Source organism: Taudactylus pleione, unplaced genomic scaffold, assembly GCF_031769625.1.
Source record: "Taudactylus pleione unplaced genomic scaffold, aTauple2 ptg000327l, whole genome shotgun sequence".
Classification (NCBI taxonomy): domain Eukaryota; kingdom Metazoa; phylum Chordata; class Amphibia; order Anura; family Myobatrachidae; genus Taudactylus; species Taudactylus pleione.
In genome coordinates, this window is record NW_028284728.1 from 5176039 (window position 1) to 5199005 (window position 22967).

The 22967-nt window shown below is 47.1% G+C and overlaps 1 protein-coding gene across 1 annotated transcript in view; it reads right to left on the reverse strand.

Moving 5' to 3' along the window:
- Nucleotides 1-22967, reverse strand: part of LOC148509420 (uncharacterized) — a 54502-nt gene that overhangs the window by 22231 nt on the left and 9304 nt on the right. The window contains exons 4-5 of the mRNA XM_088443129.1: nucleotides 15228-15804; nucleotides 353-421 (exon numbers count right to left, since the gene is read on the reverse strand). Of these exons, the coding sequence (XP_088299255.1) occupies nucleotides 353-421; nucleotides 15228-15804 (646 nt within the window). The remainder of the gene's footprint in view (nucleotides 1-352; nucleotides 422-15227; nucleotides 15805-22967) is intronic.

Here is a 22967-nt window from a genome sequence, read left to right on the forward strand (position 1 = left end):
CACAGTAAGCAGATGGATGTGAGCTTGCAGTATATTTTTCCTTTCGTCATTTTTACTGCTGCATTTCCCACCCTAGGCTTATACTCGAGTCAATAAGTTTTGCCAGTTTTTTTGTGGTAAAATTAGGTGCCTCGGCTTATATTCGGGTCGACTTGTACTCGAGTATATACAGTATGTTAAAATTACATAGATGTGAAGCAGTGGTAAAAAGCAATAGCAATACAGATAGGAATTTCAGGGATAAAGTGAAAATGACATTGGCGCAGGAATGACATAGACAAAGATGTGTAGAAAAACTAAAAGCAATCAATAAGTGCAGCAGGTGTTTGAGGTGGAGGGTAACCTAACTCACAGCAGTTTGGTAAAAGTACTCCTTCTGAAGAAGACATGTCTCCTGGTTTAGTCTCATTTTGTTTTCCTCCTGTAATGAATATAGGTGGTTTTAAACAGTATATAATAAATAAAAATACAAAATTGTGAATATTGTGACATTGTAAATGCAGACGGTTTCTACCATACCCCCACATTTAAATCTGAGTTTTCTCATAATACTCTGTTACATTGAAAATGTCACTCCAATCCACTGCTTGGTTTTTAAAACTACCCTCTATCAAACACACAACAATATTCAGCTCACGTTCATGTTGGAAAGGACTCAGGGCCTGATTCAGCAAGGATCGCAATTGCAAATCTGCAGGTACGCTATAGATAGATGATGTATGCGCGCAGACTATAGATATATGATGTATGCACGCAGGCTATAGATGATGTATGCACGCAGGCTATAGATGATGTATGCATGCAGGCAGCTTTGCAATTGTGATCCTTGCAATAATGCAAATGCAGCGGGAGGTGTAGGACCCCCTCCTGCTGCATTTGCGATCCCAGCACTGCGACAGAGGTTGGTGGATGATGGTTGCAATGGTGGCTGGCCGGGTAGCTAAGTAAGCATCAGCTTACTCAGGCTGGACGGCTTGCGAGCCCAGCAGACTGCGTACGTACATGCAGTCCCTGGGCTGGCCACTCCCGGAAAATGGGGCCGATACGCCCCGTTTCCCGGGAACGCCGGCCGACCCCCACAGCACCCCTTATATGCCTCTGCCTGTCAATCAAGCAGAGGCATTCAAGTACTTGCGTTTGTCTTCGCAGGACCCATTCTGCACTAGGGGTGAGCGGGTTCGGATTTCTGAAATCCGAACCCCCCCGAGCCCCCCCGATCCGAGTCTGATCCGAGTCAGGCTCGACTTTTCCCGCCTGACTCGGATCTGAAATCGAGGCAAAACGTCATCATCCCGCCTTCCGAGTCTCGCGGGTTTTGGATCCTATATAAGGTACCCGCGTCGGCGCCATTTTCTCACTCGGCTGTGGACAGTGAAGAGGGAGGGTGGGAGTTAGGGCTGTGTAGTGTAGTGTAGTGTAGTGCTGCTGTTGTCCACTACTTCAAAGTCCATAGGGGCTGGCTGTGTTGTGCTGTGCTGCTGTTGTTAATAGGGGCTGTGTCCACTACTTCAAAGTCCATAGGGGCTGGCTGGACTGTGTTGTGCAGTCAGTTCTCCATAGGGGCTGTGTCCACTCCAAAGTCCTGTGCAGTGTCCCAGTCCTAAAGGAGTGCTGTAGTGTTGTCCAGGGGGTGCTCTGTCCATCAGGGGTGCTCCCCCCAAGTGCTAAAAAAATAATATATTTTCTGTGTTTGTGAATTGTGTGCGCAGTAGCCGCACGTTCATCAACAAAGTAGTGCCAAGCGTGCGCCTGTGTCATAAGTAAAGGGCCGGCTGGCTTGACCGTTAAAGGGTGCTGTAACCCCCGAAAGTACACTCCAGTCCAAACCAAAAAAAAATAATTTTCTGTGTTTGTGAATTGTGTGCGCAGTAGCCGCACGTGCATCAACAAAGTAGTGCCAAGCGTGCGCCTGTGTCATAAGTAAAGGGCCGGCTGGCTTGACCGTTAAGGGTGCTGTAACCCCCGAAAGTACACTCCAGTCCAAACCAAAAAAAAAATTATTTTCTGTGTTTGTGAATTGTGTGCGCAGTAGCCGCACGTGCATCAACAAAGTAGTGCCAAGCGTGCGCCTGTGTCATAAGTAAAGGGCCGGCTGGCTTGACCGTTAAGGGTGCTCTAACCCCCGAAAGTACACTCCAGTCCAAACCAAAAAAAAAAAAATTTTCTGTGTTTGTGAATTGTGTGCGCAGTAGCCGCACGTGCATCAACAAAGTAGTGCCAAGCGTGCGCCTGTGTCATAAGTAAAGGGCCGGCTGGCTTGACCGTTAAGGGTGCTGTAACCCCCGAAAGTACACTCCAGTCCAAACCAAAAAAAAAATTATTTTCTGTGTTTGTGAATTGTGTGCGCAGTAGCCGCACGTGCATCAACAAAGTAGTGCCAAGCGTGCGCCTGTGTCATAAGTAAAGGGCCGGCTGGCTTGACCGTTAAGGGTGCTGTAACCCCTGAAAGTACACTCCAGTCCAAACCAAAAAAAAAATGATTTTCTGTGTTTGTGAATTGTGTGCGCAGTAGCCGCACGTGCATCAACAAAGTAGTGCCAAGCGTGCGCCTGTGTCATAAGTAAAGGGCCGGCTGGCTTGACCGTTAATGGTGCTGTAACCCCGAAAGTACACTCCAGTCAATACCAAAAAAAAAATTATTTTCTGTGTTTGTGAATTGTGTGCGCAGTAGCCGCACGTGCATCAACAAAGTAGTGCCAAGCGTGCGCCTGTGTCATAAGTAAAGGGCCGGCTGGCTTGACCGTTAAAGGGTGCTGTAACCCCCAAAGTACACTCCAGTCCAAACCAAAAAAAAAATTATTTTCTGTGTTTGTGACTTGTGTGCGCAGTAGCCGCACGTGCATCAACAAAGTAGTGCCAAGCGTGCGCCTGTGTCATAAGTAAAGGGCCGGCTGGCTTGACCGTTAAAGGGTGCTGTAACCCCCGAAAATACACTCCAGTCCAAACCAAAAAAAAATTATTTTCTGTGTTTGTGAATTGTGTGCGCAGTAGCCGCACGTGCATCAACAAAGTAGTGCCAAGCGTGCGCCTGTGTCATGAGTAAAGGGCCGGCTGGCTTGACCGTTAAAGGGTGCTGTAACCCCCAAAGTACACTCCAGTCCAAACCAAAAAAAAAATTATTTTCTGTGTTTGTGAATTGTGTGCGCAGTAGCCGCACGTGCATCAACAAAGTAGTGCCAAGCGTGCGCCTGTGTCATAAGTAAAGGGCCGGCTGGCTTGACCGTTAAAGGGTGCTGTAACCCCCGAAAGTACACTCCAGTCCAAACCAAAAAAAAAATTATTTTCTGTGTTTGTGAATTGTGTGCGCAGTAGCCGCACGTGCATCAACAAAGTAGTGCCAAGCGTGCGCCTGTGTCATAAGTAAAGGGCCGGCTGGCTTGACCGTTAAAGGGTGCTGTAACCCCCAAAGTACACTCCAGTCCAAACCAAAAAAAAATTATTTTCTGTGTTTGTGAATTGTGTGCGCAGTAGCCGCACGTGCATCAACAAAGTAGTGCCAAGCGTGCGCCTGTGTCATAAGTAAAGGGCCGGCTGGCTTGACTGTTAAGGGTGCTGTAACCCCCGAAAGTACACTCCAGTCCAAACCAAAAAAATAATTATTTTCTGTGTTTGTGAATTGTGTGCGCAGTAGCCGCACGTGCATCAACAAAGTAGTGCCAAGCGTGCGCCTGTGTCATAAGTAAAGGGCCGGCTGGCTTGACCGTTAAGGGTGCTGTAACCCCCGAAAGTACACTCCAGTCCAAACCAAAAAAAAAATTATTTTCTGTGTTTGTGAATTGTGTGCGCAGTAGCCGCACGTACATCAACAAAGTAGTGCCAAGCGTGCGCCTGTGTCATAAGTAAAGGGCCGGCTGGCTTGACCGTTAAGGGTGCTGTAACCCCCAAAAGTACACTCCAGTCCAAACCAAAAAAAAAATGATTTTCTGTGTTTGTGAATTGTGTGCGCAGTAGCCGCACGTGCATCAACAAAGTAGTGCCAAGCGTGCGCCTGTGTCATAAGTAAAGGGCCGGCTGGCTTGACCGTTAATGGTGCTGTAACCCCGAAAGTACACTCCAGTCCAAACCAAAAAAAAAATTATTTTCTGTGTTTGTGAATTGTGTGCGCAGTAGCCGCACGTGCATCAACAAAGTAGTGCCAAGCGTGCGCCTGTGTCATAAGTAAAGGGCCGGCTGGCTTGACCGTTAAAGGGTGCTGTAACCCCCAAAGTACACTCCAGTCCAAACCAAAAAAAAAATTATTTTCTGTGTTTGTGACTTGTGTGCGCAGTAGCCGCACGTGCATCAACAAAGTAGTGCCAAGCGTGCGCCTGTGTCATAAGTAAAGGGCCGGCTGGCTTGACCGTTAAAGGGTGCTGTAACCCCCGAAAATACACTCCAGTCCAAACCAAAAAAAAATTATTTTCTGTGTTTGTGAATTGTGTGCGCAGTAGCCGCACGTGCATCAACAAAGTAGTGCCAAGCGTGCGCCTGTGTCATAAGTAAAGGGCCGGCTGGCTTGACCGTTAAAGGGTGCTGTAACCCCCAAAGTACACTCCAGTCCAAACCAAAAAAAAAATTATTTTCTGTGTTTGTGAATTGTGTGCGCAGTAGCCGCACGTGCATCAACAAAGTAGTGCCAAGCGTGCGCCTGTGTCATAAGTAAAGGGCCGGCTGGCTTGACCGTTAAAGGGTGCTGTAACCCCCAAAAGTACACTCCAGTCCAAACCAAAAAAAAAATTATTTTCTGTGTTTGTGAATTGTGTGCGCAGTAGCCGCACGTGCATCAACAAAGTAGTGCCAAGCGTGCGCCTGTGTCATAAGTAAAGGGCCGGCTGGCTTGACCGTTATAGGGTGCTGTAACCCCCAAAGTACACTCCAGTCCAAACCAAAAAAAAATTATTTTCTGTGTTTGTGAATTGTGTGCGCAGTAGCCGCACGTGCATCAACAAAGTAGTGCCAAGCGTGCGCCTGTGTCATAAGTAAAGGGCCGGCTGGCTTGACCGTTAAGGGTGCTGTAACCCCCGAAAGTACACTCCAGTCCAAACCAAAAAAATAATTATTTTCTGTGTTTGTGAATTGTGTGCGCAGTAGCCGCACGTGCATCAACAAAGTAGTGCCAAGCGTGCGCCTGTGTAATAAGTAAAGGGCCGGCTGGCTTGACCGTTAAGGGTGCTGTAACCCCCGAGAGTACACTCCAGTCCAAACCAAAAAAAAAATTATTTTCTGTGTTTGTGAATTGTGTGCGCAGTAGCCGCACGTGCATCAACAAAGTAGTGCCAAGCGTGCGCCTGTGTCATAAGTAAAGGGCCGGCTGGCTTGACCGTTAAGGGTGCTGTAACCCCCGAAAGTACACTCCAGTCCAAACCAAAAAAAAAATAATTTTCTGTGTTTGTGAATTGTGTGCGCAGTAGCCGCACGTGCATCAACAAAGTAGTGCCAAGAGTGCGCCTGTGTCATAAGTAAAGGGCCGGCTGGCTTGACCGTTAAAGGGTGCTGTAACCCCCAAAGTACACTCCAGTCCAAACCAAAAAAAAAATTATTTTCTGTGTTTAGCCGCACGTATATATCAAATCGATATAACATAAATGGAGGACCAAACTTTCTCCGATAAAAATAAAATAGAGAAAGATCAAGAACCACTTCCTCCTAGTGCTGAAGCTGCTGCCACTAGTCATGACATAGACGATAACATGCCATCAACGTCGTCTGCCAAGGCCGATGCCCAATGTCATAGTAGAGGGCACATACAATCCCAAATGGCAAAGTTCAGGAAAATGACCTTGAAAAAGACATTTAAATCAGCTGAAGAGAAACGTAAACTTGCCAATATGCCATTTACGACACGGAGTGGCAAGGAACGGCTAAGGTCGATCCCTAGTATGTTCATGACTAGTGGTTCAGCTTCACATGACGATGGAAGCCCTCCTCCCACTAAAAAAATCAAAAGAGTTAAGCTGGCAAAAGCACAGCGAAGAACTGTGCTTTCTAAGAAGATATCACAAATCCCCAAGGAGAGTCCAAGTGTGGTGGTGGTTGCGATGCCTGACTTTCCCAGCACTGGACGGGAAGAGGTGGCTCTTTCCACCATTTGCACGCCCCCTGCAAGTGCTGAAAGGAGCACCCACAGTCCACTTGCTGATATGCAAATTGAAGATGTCACTGTTGAAGTACAACAGGATGAGGATACTGGTGTAGCTGGCGCTGAGGAGGAAGTTGGCGAGGAGGATTCTGATGGTGATGTGGTTTGTTTAAATCAGGCTCCGGGGGAGACAGTTGTCCGTGGGATGAAAAAGCCCATCACGGTCATGCCTGGGCAGAAGACCAAACATTCCACCTCTTTGGTCTGGCAATATTTCTATCCAAATCCGGACAACAACTGTCTTGCCATATGTACCATATGTAAAGGTGAAATAAGTAGGGGTATGGACGTCAACCACCTAGGAACATCCTCCCTTATACGGCACCTGCAGCGCGTTCATAAAAAGTTACTGTCAAGTTCAGAAACTTTGGCTAAGACCGTAAGCAGTCCAGGGACACCTAAATCCCGTTGTCCTGTTGTATCCAAGCGCCTGCAAACCACACCGTCAACTCCCTCCTCGTCAATTTCCTCCTTAGTCAGGATCGGAAGTAGTCCTGCAGGCCATGTCACTGGCATGACTGACTCTCCTATCCGGGATTCCTCTGGAGGATCCTGCATTGCTACGCCTACTGCTGCCGCTGCTGCTGTTGCTGCTGCTGGGAGTCGTTCATCATCCCAGAGAGGAAGTAGGAACACCACTACTTTTACTAAACAATTGACCCTCCAACAGTCCTTAGCGAGGAGGATGAAGTACGACAGCAGTCATCCTGAAGCAAAACGTATAACTGAGGCCTTGACTGCTATGTTGGTGTTAGACGTGCGTCCGGTATCCGCCATTAGTGCAGTGGGATTTAGACAATTGATGGAGGTAGTGTGTCCCCGGTTCCAAATCCCGTCTAGATTCCACTTCACTAGGCAGGCGATACCGAGACTGTACAGAAACGTCAGAAAAAGTGTCCTCAGTGTCCTGAAAAATGCCGTTGTACACAATGTCCACTTAACCACGGACATGTGGACAAGTGGAACAGGGCAGACTAAGTACTATATGACTGTGACAGCCCACTGGGTAGATGTATCACCTTACGCAGCAACAGCAGCAGCGTCACCAGTAGCAGCATCTCAGAAACGCCAGCTCGTTACAAGGCAGGCTACGCTGTGTATCACCGGTTTCAGTAAGAGGCACACCGCCGACAACCTCTTAGAGAAACTGAGGGAAATCATCGCCCAGTGGCTTACCCCACTTAGACTCTCCTGGGGATTTGTGATATCTGACAACGCCACCAATATTGTGCGGGCATTACATCTGGGCAAATTCCAGCACGTCCCATGTTTTGCTCACACAATAAACTTGGTGGTGCAGAATTTTCTGAAAAGCGACAGGGGCGTGCAGGAGACGCTTTGGGTGGCCCGAAAAATTTCTGGCCACTTTCGCCATTCAGCGACTGCGTGCCGAAGACTGGAGCGCCAGCAAACACTCTTGAACCTGCCCCGCCATCACCTGAAGCAAGAGGTTGTGACGCGGTGGAACTCAACCCTCTATATGCTTCAGAGGATGGAGGAGCAGCAAAAGGCCATACAAGCCTATACATCCACCTATGACATAGGCAAAGGAGGGGGTATGCACCTGACTCAAGCGCAGTGGAGAATGATTTCTGTGTTGTGCAAGGTTCTCCAGCCCTTCGAACTTGCCACACGTGAAGTCAGTTCAGACACAGCCAGATTGAGTCAGGTCATTCCCCTCATCAGGCTTTTGCAGAAGCAGCTGGAGAAAGTGAAGGAGGAGCTAAGACGGAGCGATTCCGCTCGGCATGTGGGACTTGTGGATGAAGCCCTTCATTCGCTTTGCCAGGATTCCAGGGTGGTCAATCTGTTGAAATCAGACCACTACATTTTGGCCACCGTGCTTGATCCTAGGTTTAAAGCCTATGTGGTGTCTCTCTTTCCGGCCGACACAAGCCTGCAGAGGTGCAAAGACCTGCTGGTGAACACACTGTCAGCTGAAGCGGAACGTGACACGTCAACGGCTCCTTCTTCATTTTCTCCCGCAACTGGGGCTGCCAGGAAAAAACTTAGGTATCCTAAGCAACCCGCTGGCGGTGATGCAGGGCAGGCAGGACCAAGTTTGGACATCTGGTCCGGACTGAAGGACCTGGCAACAATTTCTGACATGTCTACTGTCACTGCATATGATACTGTCACCATTGACAGAATGGTGGAGGATTACATCGGTGACAGCATCCAAGTAGGCATGTCAGACAGTCCATACCTGTACTGGCAGGAAAAAGAGGCAATTTGGAGGCCCCTGTACAAGCTGGCTCTATTTTACCTGAGTTGCCCCCCCTCCAGTGTGTACTCCGAAAGAGTGTTTAGTGCAGCCGGGAACCTTGTCAGCGAAAGGCGTAGGAGGTTGCTTCCACAGAATGTGGAGAAGATGATGTTCATCAAAATGAATTATCAGCTCTTCCAGGGAGACCAGCCTCCAGAAGGTACAGAGGGACCTGTGGTGGTGGATTCAAGTGGGGACGAGTTAATACTTTGTGAGGATGAGGATGTACACACTGAAGAGGGTGAGGAATCGGTGGATGAGGAGGATGAGGATGACATCTTGCCTCCGTAGAGCCAGTTTGTGCAGGGACACATTAATTGCCAGCTTGTTTTGTGGGGGCCCAAACGAACCAATCATTTCAGCCACAGTTGTGTGGCAGACCCTGGCGCTGAAATGATTGATTTGTTAAAGTGTGCATGTCCTGTTTATACAACATAAGGGTGGGTGGGAAGGCCCAAGGACAATTCCATCTTGCACTTCTTTTTTTTCTTTGCATTATGTACAGTTTGGGGCCTCGTTTTTCTAACTGCCATCCTGTCTGCCACTGCAGTGTCACTCCTAGATGGGTCACGTGTTTGTGCCGCCCACTCGTGTCGCTTAGCATAGTCATCCAGCTACCTCGGTGCAACCTTTTGGACATGAAAACACTATTGTGAGGTGTGAGGTGTTCAGAATGGAAATGAGTGGAAATTAAGGTTATTGAGGTTAATAATAGCATAGGAGCAGAGAAACCAACAAATTCTGTGATTTTAGCTGTTTTTATGCTTTTTTAAAAAAAAAATACAAATCCAAAACACAAAACCCAGAACCCAAAACACGGAAGGGTGGTTTTGGCAAAACCAATCCAGATCCAAAACACGAAGAAAGATCCAGATCCAAAACCAAAACACAAAACACGAAAAGTGGCCGGTGCACACCCCTATTCTGCACACTCGCAGAATGGGTCCTGCGCACGCACAGATTCCTGATAATCGAGAATCTGCGTTCAGCAGTGCATTTGCCTGCACTGCTGGATCAGGCCCTGAGAGAACAGAAACGCATTTCCACCACTTACTCCTGTTTCACCATTATAACAAATTCCAGCACTATACTTAATGGACTTATGTAGGGATCACTGGGCCTGATTCATTACGGATTGTTATTGCGATAGCGGCTGTGATTACGCACGCAGTTCTGCTGTGAAAATATGCTAAAGAATGCCGTTGCACAGCCATCATAGAGCTGCCCACTACCGCTATCTCACATCCGTAATACCTTGCAATGCTGCGTATATATCAGTAACATCGAGTAACATCGGCCCCTCACGCACAAATACAACAGCTCTGACCTTACTAACCTCGCCGCGTGCAAAAGGTACACAAACTGCGTATGCCATCGCAGTGGACAATATATGCACGCCCATGTAATGGCGTTCAGACAGACAGACACGCCTGCGTCTGTCCAACCACTCCCCCATCACCACCCCCAAACGCTGACGGTCTGTCCCTCAGTCTGCAATGGCTTTCTGTCTGCGTGCGTGATGGCAGAGTGATCGCAATGCTTACTCGCGCACTGTGATGCATACACATGTGCAGTACGAAACAATCGTCCAACTGCGTACACTGTTGCAGTTGCGATCCGTAATGAATCAGGCCCCCTGTACGGTGAGTTAGGAATCAGTTCATCAATTCTAGATGTACTAAGTTCTGAAAAGTGATAAATTGGACAGTGATAAACTACCAGCCAATCAGCTCCTAAATGCCATGTTACAGGCTGTGTTTGAAAAAAAAAATTACAGTTAGGAGCTGATTGGTTGGTGGTTTATCACTCTCCATTTTTTAACTTTTCAGAGCTTAGGGCATGATGCATAGCGCTCGCAAGCAGGTCGATGGTGGCCCAGTGCGCACGCGCGGAGCATGCACAAGCTGTGGAGCGAGTGAGGACTTCACTCGCTCCGGGGCTCGCAACAAAACGGGGCGGCTGTCGATGTTGATCGACAGCTGGCCCCTTTTATAGGCAGGTAGGGGGGGTGGCTGCACAAACGGAGGCATTCTGGAAGGAACGCCTGCCATTTGTGGGCGGCCCTACTGACATCACTCGTGATGTCAGCAGTGGACTTCCTGCTCTATTAGAGCAGGAAGTCCACTCGGCATTGCGAGTGCTGAGACCCTACCTTAGGGTCTCCTCGCAATACCGATGGTCGCCCACAGCTTTGCGAGCGGCCTGGAGGCCGAAACTAAAGAAAAAAAAAAAACGCCCTGATTCAGAGCAAGCGCACGCAAATAGCGTGCACCTCTGAATCAGGCCCTTAGTACATCTGTCCATTAGAGAGATATTCATATTCTTGAAAATGGTGCTTACTATCATGTATTGCCAGGTAAGACAAACCCTATCACAGGGGGCTCGACTTTCTCATTCTTTAGGGAACCAACCTTTTTTTTTAAAATTTCATGGATCTCAGTGATATATCCCACGTATACTATTACAACCTCATATAAACTACCCAATGAAACCCTTCATGAAATCCCTACAGTAAGGGGAGCAGATTCGGGAAAACAATAAGTGCCAAACAGTGGGGGTCATTCAGACCCGGTCGTTAGCGCCGGTGCGCTCGGACCGGGTCGATGGCCCCCCACAGACCCGCTACGACTGACAGCGCCGGTCGTAGCGGGTCTCGATCCAAAGGGGGCGAGCTGTCGATGTTGATTGACAGCTCGCCCCGTTTGGAAGGCGGGCCGGGGGGGTGGCTGCCCAAACGGAGGCGTTCCCATGGGAACGCCTACCTTTGGGGGAGGCCCCACTGACATCACTAGTGATGTCAGTGGAGAGCTTCCGGCTCAGACAGAGCCAGAAGCTCTCCGGGGCTTACGACAAGTGAGACCCTACCCTAGGGTCTCGTCGTAAGCCCCGATGGTCGCGATGGTCTCTGACCATCGCGACCATCACCGGAGCGGTCGTTAGAGCTGTTGGTGTTAACCCACAGCCTACCGACCGCAACCAACAGAGGCGGGCGGTAAGGATGCAAGTGGCCGCCCAGTTTCTGAGCGACCGCTTGCATCCTCCGACCACTTCTGAATGAGGCCCAGTGAGTCAAGGCTTCTCAAACATAAACATGACATAATTGTTCACATATTGGTATTTTTACCAAGAATCATGTCTGGCCGAGATTGAAATACACTGGGCATTGCTGGGACGCGTGACACACACAAATTTACTAAGAATAATGTTTGACTGAATCGTGTTTTCCAATGATGTATGGAATCGTGTTTCATCATGTGCAGGTTCAGGCATATTTGGACTGAAATGAATAGACCTGCCAGTGAGCTGCACGTTCAGCAGTAGCAGTACACAGATCAGTGTGATCTGTACAGTGCTTCTGTGTGCAGTAGTATAAAAAAAAGAGTTAAATATATATTAAAAAAAAAAAAGGCACCCCCCCCCAAGTATAATCAGCTTCTGACTTTTGAGCCTGTTCTAGTCTTGGAAAAGTGGGGGGAATAACAGTGTGGGGTTCCCACGTATTTCGAGTAATCTGCATCGGGCTCAACCAGCCGGGGGTAATGTCACAGCAGGGGACACACACAGTGTGGGGTCCCCCCTGCCAAAACATTCTACAGCCCCGAACTGGTCACCCCAGCTCTGGTATTCCTCGGAAAGTGGGGATTCCTCAAAAAAGGGGTCCCCACTCCCAAGGATACCCCAGGGCTAGGGAGAAGCCCGGGCTTTTTCCTGCATCCCTGGAGGCGGTGGATGTAAGGGTAATGGGTTAAATATAGTACTAATATTGTTCTTCACAGTGGGACTACAGGTCCCAGCAAGCCTGCCCTGTGGCACTTGTAGAACCACAAGTGCTAGCACACAGATTCTCCAACTCGGTCCTCAGGACCCCAAACAGTGCATGTTTTCCAGGTCTCCTCACAGAACCACAAGTGAAATAATTAGCTCCACCTACTGATCTTTTAAATTGTGTCAGTGAGTAATGAGTACCTGGAAAACATGACCTGTGTGGGGTCCTGAGGACCGAGTTTGAGAACCACTGTGCTAGCAGGTCGCTGGCACCTGTATAAAAAAACTATAAAACAAAATAACAAAATATTAAAAAAAGACAGTACACGGACACCACATGTTTTAACGCAGGCGTGCCAGTGCGTTTCCACGCCGTTGCATGGGTGTGCATAAATTATCCACAGTGATACCATACGCAGTCTGAGGCCTCATAGTGTGCGCAGAAGTTAGTAATTCCTGAGTGAGGTCTGACCTGCCTTACCTGTGCGTATGGGTCCGATGTTACTCAGTATTACCAATTGTTTCGCTATGTTGCCCAAGTATACGGATGTGAGTAAGGGGAAGTGGGCTTCCTTATGTCAGGCTGTGTACGCAATGTGAATGCCCACATTTAAATAGCACCACTGATATTAGCAATGCAGTTGAGTGCCCATAAGCAGAATAGCGATTCATGCTGAATCAGACCATCAGACTCATTCAGCGGATTATGTAAATAAAATAAAAATATACAACATATCACAATAAACAATGAGCACCCCTTGTGTCTTGTAGAATGTCATGTCAGGGGGAACTGATAATCAGCCCTCGTAGAGATCAGCCAAATAGTGCTCGGGGGGTGGGGTGGCGGTAACAAAGTTCCCCTTCTCGCACTTATGTCCCCAGCACATGTATTCCAGAATGCCATTCACACTGCATTCGGAGGGAGTGATTCCGGCAGTCATGTCGGCTGTCATGGACCGCTGCATCACCACCTCGGGTCCAGGGAGTCAGCTTCTTTAAAAGGCAGGGGACACAGCGTGTGGCGCAATCACATGTGATGCAACCGTGACAGCACCGTTAGACCACGCCAGTTAAGTGGTTAATGAATTTAGCCACAGCAGATGTTACCACCCATTGGAGAAACAGTGACCTTGCTCCACAGGGCTTCCAGCATCAGGAAACTGGGTGCTTCCAATGGGAATGAGGTAAAGGGGGCTTGGGACTCCATGAGACCACACCCCTTTTTTTGCTGCGCACGCTGTCCTTTCATAGAATATGGGAGGGCACAAATTTATAGTTTTTAGGGGGGCGCCGAACACCCTAGCATCGGCCCTGGTTGGGAGCACAAATAAGTGTTCCAGATTTAAAGTGACCACATTCCTTCTTTACCCATTACACCCCAATATGATCAAAGTATCCCCCAACTGGAGAAATAATAATGTTGAGTCTCAGGCTACATAGACTTTATATAAATTGTGACTTGCTATCATCTTTCTTTGCCACAGACCCTATGAAATACTGAAAAGAAATACACGGTTACTAACTGAACTATCTGGTATAACACCTTGCATCTGGGCCACATTTTTTTTTCATTCTCACAGCCAGATCTGCTCCCAAAGTCAGCCGTCTGGTGGTGTTCCCCAGCCCTGTCCACAGCTTCACTAACTGACGGAGCATCACAGGGACCAAGAGAGAGGTAAAGCCCTGCACTACAGGAAATAACAAGCCACTACCTGACTTACCTAGCTACAGACAGGAAATAAAACACAGGGGAAGATAATGGCGTGATTGTCCTTGCTAAATGTCGGAAGTTGGAGATATACATTAACCCAGTGATTTCCAAACTCGGCCCTCAAGGCACCCTAACAGTCCAGGTTTTCGGGATATCCATACTTAAGAACAGGAGACTTAGGCCCTCATTCAGAGCCGTACGCTCTGAGCAGAGCGCACGCTCTGAATGAGGGCCGGGCTCCATTTTCATGGAGCGTCCTCCTGGACGCTCGTATAGCTGTGGGTCACCACCCACAGGCTATACGAGCGTGCTTTGTGATGGCCGCGATGGTCGAGACCATCGCGACCATCGAATTTGCGAGCCGGAGCCTGCGGTTGAGGTTTTCAACCGCAAGCTCCGGAGTAATTTTGGCTCTATCAGAGCCAAAATCACTCCCACTGACATCACTAGTGATGTCAGTGGGCCGGCTTCTGACGGGAGGCGTTCCCGTGGGAACGCCCCCGTCAGGGAGGCACGCCCCCGGCACGCCCACCAAAGGGGGCGTGCTGTCAATCAACATTGACAGCACGCCCCCTTTGATCGGACACAACGAGCGAAGGACTTTCCTTCGCTCGTCGCGTCTGGCGCATGCGCACGACGGAGCTCCCTCCGTCATGCGCATGCTCAGTGCATAACATCGACCCACTTGCGAGCGGACAGCCGCTCGCGAGTGGGTCTGAATCAGGCCCTTAATTAGTACATCAGTCAGTTCGATTATACCATCTATGCACAAGCATGGATATCCCTAAAACCTGGACTGTTAGGGGGCCTTAAGGACCGAGTTTGGAAACCCATGCATTAATCCACCTAACTTCATAGTGTAGCATTAGCCATCTCCTGATTGCCCCCAGTGTATTTATACCACATCAGTGTAATCTGCACATGTACTTTATATATAGTGGATTGGGAGATAGAGGTGCGCACCAAGCTGGTAGCCAAACACCATGAAAAGCCATTAATGACCAAAGCATCCATCAGACACGTGCACCTTTGTATTACTCAGCAACATCTTTCCACTCAAGTGTACCTTTATAGAGATTACACTCTTCAGAGAAAACGACTTATGTACAGTATTTCAATGCATACTGTTAAAGTAGACCAGTGGTTCTCAAACTCGATCCTCAGGACCTCACACAGTTCATATTTTCCAGGTCACCCAGCAGGTGCACAGGTGTAATCATTACTTACTGACACGTTTTACAAGATCCACTGGTTGAGCTAATTATTTCATTTGAGCCGATTCTGAGAGGAGAAATGGAAAACATGAACTGTTTAGGGTCCTGAGGACCGAGTTTGAGAACCTGTGAAGTAGAATATAAATTTTATACCTCAATATGCCGTTGTCTTTCATTCAAATCACTTGCTCTCTGGTCCGTTTGGACAAGATCAGTCTGTGTACACTGATCTGAATGCTGGTTTGGTGCTTTGGCTGAGTGATCCTCTAAATGTTTCATTTTACAGCTCTTTTTGTAATATTGTTTTTCATGTCCAACAGCAGACGTGTGACCATGCTGGTTATTTGCTTGGTGTCTATGCTCTGCATGTGTGTTGGTTCCATTGCATTGGGAGGGGACGTTCTCATTTGGTACCTGCTGGCTTTCTTGAAAGCCAACATAGTTGCTGGAATCTTCTTCCTTTTCAATGGTTGGTCTCGCTGTCTGGGTGGCGGCTATAACCATCCCTCCCGTACCCTGCATCTCTGGAGGCTCACTATCCAAACTCTCCATAGAGACAGAGCGAAGACTAAGGTTGCTTGCATAACTCTCTGGTTTGGGTGTGCTGCTTTTTTCATCAGTTAAATCACAAATGTCATTATCAGTGTCTTCTGCGTCACTCCTCTCTGAATGTATAGTGGTCTCCGGTTCAGTGATCAGAGAACAATCTATAGGAGATTGGTGTTTTAGCCTAAAGATAATAAAAAATAAAATACATTAAATCATATTATGAAACTATAAAATTTGAAAAATAGCAAATTGAGTGATATCTGTTTGTGTACTGGATCATTATACATCAGTAGACTTTTGTAAATAAATAAAAAAATATATATAAATAAATATTATTTTTAGAATATTCTATCCATTCCTGTTGGTCTACTATCAGTTTGTGTTTTACAACTTTTTGTTCCTGTTTCTTTTTCCTATACCGGGAAAAAAACTTTTTTTTTTTTACTTTCCTATCAGGATCTGCTGGTTTACCATCATGTATTGTGCTCTGTTGCTTATCCTTCACTGTTTTATCTTCTGTCTGAAAAAAATAACCACCCCCAGATACAAGGCTGCCATGCCAAATTATCTCAGGGCTTACTGGAATCAGGTGGCTGATGTAACTGTTTAAGATGACGACTAAGCCGGGCCAGTGCAAAGTTTCTCTGCACCCTAGGAAAAACATCAGCCTACTAACCCCCAAACCCCCCGCAGCTTAACTCTCCTGCCCACAACATAACTGTTGGCATCCTCAGCATGTCGACATGTCACATGGCGACAGTCCCAATGTCGACGTTGTAAACATGTCAAAATTCTGAGGAAGTCAACATGTTGCCTGTCAACAGTTTGAACCACGTCAACATTCTAATGTCGACATTGTAGTGATACCCAGTGGGGGCTCCAGAGGTGGGACTGCAGAGCAGTTCAGAATTCAAAAAGGGGTGGCACACCAACGGCCACCCCAAATGCTGCCAAACATCGCCGGCCAAGACTCACTGGCAGTTGGTGTGGCTCCCCTATTTGAATTTTGGACTGTACTGCAGCCCTACCCCTGGAGCCGTCACTGGTGATACCCCTAATGTTTTGGTGTACAAAGCAGAGTAATATGAGGCCCCTCGGTTGCATCTATGCAACCGAAGGGGCTCAGTGAAACCATAGGGTTAAGATGTTTTCTATAAAAGGGTATATGTGTAGTAATAAATGAGAGTGATGTTATCCTATTTCATATAAAATTGGTTTGAATTAATCAGATAAGGCTATCCGTAGACGTGTTAAGATATTTAGAGCCAATAAGGTTGACTTTTGAATTTTATACAATATATCTATGTCTGCAGCAAATGGTTGGAGGGATAGAGAGGACATCATCCGCAGAGCAGATATTGAACATAGTAATCCTGGAACAAGTAATGTTGAAAATGGCCGCAGAGATTGAGGAGTGGATTACAGACCAGCAACTGGTCTCCCTGGAGCAGCAGACCGATGAGCTAGTTGATGACTATGGGCCTGATTCAGACCCACTCGCGAGCGGCTGTCCGCTCGCAAGTGGGTCGATGTTGTGCACTGCGCATGCGCATGACGGCGAGAGCTCCGTCGTGCGCATGCGCCAGACGCGACGAGCGAAGGACTTTCCTTCGCTCGTTGTGTCTAATCAAAGGGGGCGTGCTGTCGATGTTGATTGACAGCACGCCCCCTTTGGTGGGCGTGCCTTCCTTCCCAAAGGAACGCCTACCGTCAGAAGCCGGCCCACTGACATCACTAGTGATGTCAGTGGGAGTGATTTTGGCTCTGATAGAGCCAAAATCACTCCGGGCCTTGCAGTTGAAAACCTCAACCGCAGGCTCCGGCTCGCAGTTTCGATGGTCGCGATGGTCAAGACCATCGCGGTCATCAAACTGCACACTCGTATAGGCTGTGGGTGGTGACCCACAGCTATACGAGCGTCCAGGAGGACGCTCCATAATTATGGAGGGCGGCCCTCATTCAGAGCGTGCGCTCTGCTCAGAGCGTACGGCTCTGAATGAGGGCCTATGTCACAAATTGACCAACATGGAGAGCTCCCAGTGTACCAGATTTTGGAACAAGCTGGAGACTGGGAAGGCCGATCTTTCATGATCGATCCTCTGGATCCAGCCCAATCATTACAGAGAACCACATTCAGGTCCTGATGTTTTAACCACCGAGACTACTGGCACCAGATAAGTCATCATGAAATCAGACTGGGCACCTACAACAAGAATGTTTATGAACCTCTGTCCCTTTCCCTAGGGCTCATTCTGCCCCTATTTCATTGGTATATTATGCACCGAGGATTATCAAATCAGAGTGGAAAACAAGGGGATTCGTCCCCGCTGAGCCAGAGGTGATGGATGGGGTGAATGCAATGGATCTGGTTCTGGGAGAGGGACAGTACACCACAAGGAACATAAAGAACCTGATTCCTAACACGCAGGTACTAACTGGCCAGCATGTATGATTTGTTACCACCAGGGGGCAGCAAGCTTATATACTGTACCAGTATCTCAGGTCTTCCTGAACTGGGACACAGACCATGCAATTGTAGAGGTTGGAATTTTAAATTGACCCCCTGCAAAGGTCATCTTGAGGAATGACCAGTTTATACAGGTAGTCATTCTAGGCACCCTGACAGCCAGATGAGGCTAGCAGAAAAAAGCTCAGAGGGCCAGACTAAATTATTCATCGGGCCTTATACGGCCCGCGGGCTGGAGGTTCCCCATCCCTGTTATAGACAGTGTATAATGTATTTACACAGAGGAATAGTGTACAGCAGGTGTGTTGCTTCTGCTGCTTCACTTATTGCTATGCAGTGATCAGTGCTTGGTCAGTGCAAAGAGAGAGCAGACACAGGTTTCCTATGTGGATGGAAGGAAAATATTGCATATGCTAACAGCTATTATTAACAAAACAGTCCTGATATTATAAACATTGCAAGGCTGCAAAATGGGGAATCATGATGGTGAGAGTGTGAGGAAATTAGAGTGTTACGAGGGTTGTTCAAAAAGTAATGCCTAAATGCTCACAACTCAAATTTTAAATAAATAAATATTACATTTTGCAGTAAAATACTTTGAAGTCTTAGTAACAGAATGACTCTACTCAAAAAATTCACCATCTTCCCTCAAACATTTTCTCCACCTCTCAACCCAAGCTGTGAATCCACTTTGGAAAAATTCCAGTGGTTGGTGTTTGACCCAGGAACATATGGCATTTTTAACAACCTCTATGTCTTCAAAATGTTGACCCCAGAGACAGTATTTGAGAGGGCCAAAAGAGATGAAAGTCAGAAGGGGCCAAATCAGGACTGTATGGTGGATGTGGCATTATTGCCCAACCCATTTTGGCAATGGCCGCAAATGTTGCCATCGAAGTGTGAGGTCTGGCATTGTCGTGGTGTAAGATGACATTTGACAGTGGAATTGTTGACCTTTTCTTGCGGATGGCTTCTTTCAGCTTCTTAAGTGTAATGATGTATCAATCACTGTTGATTGATTGCTTTGGTTCCAAGTAAACGACGAGAATAACACCTTGGCAATCCCAGAAAAATGTGGCCATGACTTTGTTTACGGATCGCTGTGATTTAAAGTTTTTTGGCCTAGGTGAACTTGGGTGTTTCCATTGCTTTGATTGGGCCTTTGTTTCTGGTTCATAAAGGAATACCCAGCTCTCATCTCCTGTAATGACATTTTCCAAAAACGTCTCAGGGTTGGCTTCAAAGTTGGTCAAAAGGTCATTGCACACTTCCACCCTCTGGGCCTTATGATCCCTGGTTAATTGCATTGGAACCCATTTAGCACACACTTTACGATATCCCAAATCATTGATGAGTGTTTTTACAGTGCCATGGCTACATTCAAGTTCATCACTGACATCTCTGATGGTCACACGACGGTCTTTCTGAATCAGGGCATTGACTTTGTGTCGGTTCTCTGCTGTCACTGCAGTTGATAGTCTGCCACCACGAGGTTTGTTGCACATGGATGATTCTCCCTATTGAAAATGATTCATTCACCTTCTGAAATTGCTATAGTCACTTGTACGCTCACCATACACTTTTTTCAGTCTTCTGTGGATTTCTGTAGCACTGCAGCCTTCTTTTTCCAGAAATTCAATGACTGCTCTTTGTTTCATCTTGGATTCCATGGTATTTCTTGGACTACCTAAACAAAAATACATATATAGCTAGCAGACATATTAAACTACAAACTGACAAAGTTTCAAATAAATATTGCATATCATTTCAGAGTTATGAGCATTTAGGCATTACTTTTTAAACAACCCTCGTATCTTGTGTTCAGCGTGTCTGTGTGAGCAGGCTAGTGTCTTGCGGCATGTAAACAGATCAGTCTCTCCTAAGCTCCGAGATGCTGTTCCATGCACTGAGTAGCATCAATTATCCCCCCTTGCTGCTGACGCTCATTTCACTGGATAGGATTGTGAACAGCAAAGTATTCTCTCCCCATAGAGGGATGAGATATAGTACAATTCAGCCAATCATAGGCATTTATTGTAATGAGTGACACATACAGTATGTGTCTTAAATGATAAGAATAAAGGCGGGACATAAGGTTAATAGATTCTTATATGCTCACAGAAAACCACAATGGTTTTGTTACAATATGTACTATTTACTAGAGATGAGCGGGTTCGGATTCCAGAGTTCCAAACCCACCCGAATTTAGCATAACCGAGTCGGATCCAAGCAGGCTCGGATGTTCCCGCCTTACTCGGATCTTTCAAATCGAGGCAAAACCATAGAGACGAAATCTTGCGGTTCGCGAGCTTTCGTCTCTATGATCAATGTATATAAGGGATCATGCAACGGACGCCATTTCACTCCGGCTGTGGAGACTGAACAGGGAGGATGGGTAGTGTAGGGCTGGGAGAGGTGCTGGTGCTATCTGCTGTGTCCTGGGCTGGTGAGTGCTGATTCATTTGATCCATTCTGGTCTCTGGTCACGGTGCTGTCACTGTCACTGTGCTGTCTGCTGATCCATTCTGGTCTCTAGTCACGGTGCTGTCACTATCACTGTGCTGTCTGTGCTGATCCATTCTGGTCTCTGGTCATGGTGCTGTCACTGTCACTGTGCTGTCTGCTGATCCATTCTGGTCTCTAGTCACAGTGCTGTCACTGTCACTGTGCTGTCTGCTGGTCCATTCTGGTCTCTAGTCACAGTGCTGTCACTGTGCTGTCTCCTGGTCCATCTGGGCTGTCTGCTGTGTCCTGGGTTGGTGACTGCTGATCCATTCTGGTCTCTGGTCACGGTGCTGTCACTGTGCTGTCTGCTGTGTCCTGGGCTTGTGCTGTGTCCATGTCTGGGCCCAAGTTCTGGACTTCAAAAAAAAAAAATTTCGAAGTATCTTTTATATTTTTCTGTGTGTGCATGCGTGTTAGGCTTAACCATAGTAGCGCACAAGAGCCAGCCCAACTCCAGTCGTGCTAAAATAAAAATCAAACAAAGTGTCTTATATTTTTCTGTGCGTGCTCGTGGGTGATAGGCTTAACCGCAGTAGCGCACAAGATCCAGCCAGCAACGCAAGTTGCAACCTTGTGCCGCCCGACTCCCGTCGTGATCAATCGGTGCTCTGGGCCCAAGTTCTTCTGGAGCTGACAAAAAATAAAAATCATCATTTGTCTTTTTTTCTAATATTTTTGTGTGTGCGCACGACTGCATGTATGTGAATTTTGTAACCGCACCTTGGCTACACTATTGGTGATTGTGACACTGCTTCTAGACTGCAGAAAATATGGAGGGCTGTCACATGACAGGAGAGCAAGGCCAAGAACCCACATGTTGTAGCTGCCTCCAGCAGTGTAAGGCCGTCAACTTCCTTGTCCTCTAGGAAGGCCCTTGCCCCAGGGCTTAAGTCACGCCATCGATATGGTAAAGCAGGTTTTACTGAAGTTAAGAAAAAAAAATTGAAAGGATATTTGACTTTAGATAAACAAAAAATTAGCAATATGCCATTCACTACACGAAGTGGCAAGGAAAGGATAAGGCCTTGGCCTTTCTTTATGAAGACTGCTGATAGCCCTTCTGCTTGTAGTAGTAGTGGTGGTGGTCCAATTAAAAATGTGAAAGTTGTTAAAACAGCTCCGGGAAAACCAACTGTGTGCCCTGAGAATTTGAAATCACAAATCCCCGAGGAGAGTGCAAGTGTGTCCGCGGTTGTCATGTGTGTGCCCGACCTAAACACTAGTTTACTGGAGGATCCTCCAAGTTCCAACATTTGTGTGCCCTCTGTAAATGTGGGGAAGGGCAGTCAACATCTTGCACATGTAGTCATTGAGGATGCTTCTGTGGAATTGCACATGGAGGAGGATATTTTGGTAGTTGAAGGTGCTAAGGATGATGAGGATGTTGATGATGGAGATGTTGGTGATGAGGATGTTGATGCCGAGGATGTTCTTTTTTGTAAGTAAGGCAACAGCTGTTGCCCATGGATTGAAAAAGCCAAAGCCCATTGTTGTCATGCCGGGACAAAAGACAAGAAAATCTACTTCTCACATGTGGAATTATTTCCAACCCGGTCCGCACAACAGTTGTCAAGCCATATGTGCCCATTGCCATGCAAGAGTGAGTAGAGGGAGGGTCCTAAACCACCTAGGAACCTCTTCCTTGTTACGTCACTTGGAGCGCATTCATCAAATATCAAAGTGTATGTCGCCAAGTTCCAAAACTCAAAACGTAACAAGTCCAGTGTCACCTACCTGCTCTCTCTCTGTGGGATCCAAGCACCTTCTATCTCCAACATCAACACCTGCATCATCATCTACATCCTCATTCGTGATCGGAAGTAATTTAAAAAAACAATTTACTATTAAACAGTCCTTTGATAAAGGAAGTAAGTATAACAGCTGTCACCCAGTTTCACAGCGGATCACTGACGCCATGACGGCTGTGCTAGTATTAGATGTTGAAATAATAAAAAATTAGGATGATAGCGTGGAGGAAGTGCAAAAGGAGGATGAGGGGGAAATTTGTGTCCTATCTGACGCTAATGTCAATGATGATGATAAGGATGTGGTTTGTGTAAATCAGCCACCAGTGGCAGCAGTTCTTGCTAATGATAAAAAGAAATCCAGAAAAGCAACGTGGAATTATTTTAGTCTAAATTCTGACTACAGTTGTGAAGGCATCTGTTCCATTTGTAAAGCCAAAGTTAGCAGAGGAAGGGACATTAACCATCTAGGCATCTCCTCCCTGTTACGTCATTTGCAGCGAGTTCATGCAATTTGTTTAACAAAATTATAATTTGTAAATTAATAACAAGCAGTCTAGTATCAGCTACCAGCAGTTTGGACCATAACATGCAATCTCCACCACCAACACCCTCATCATCAACCTC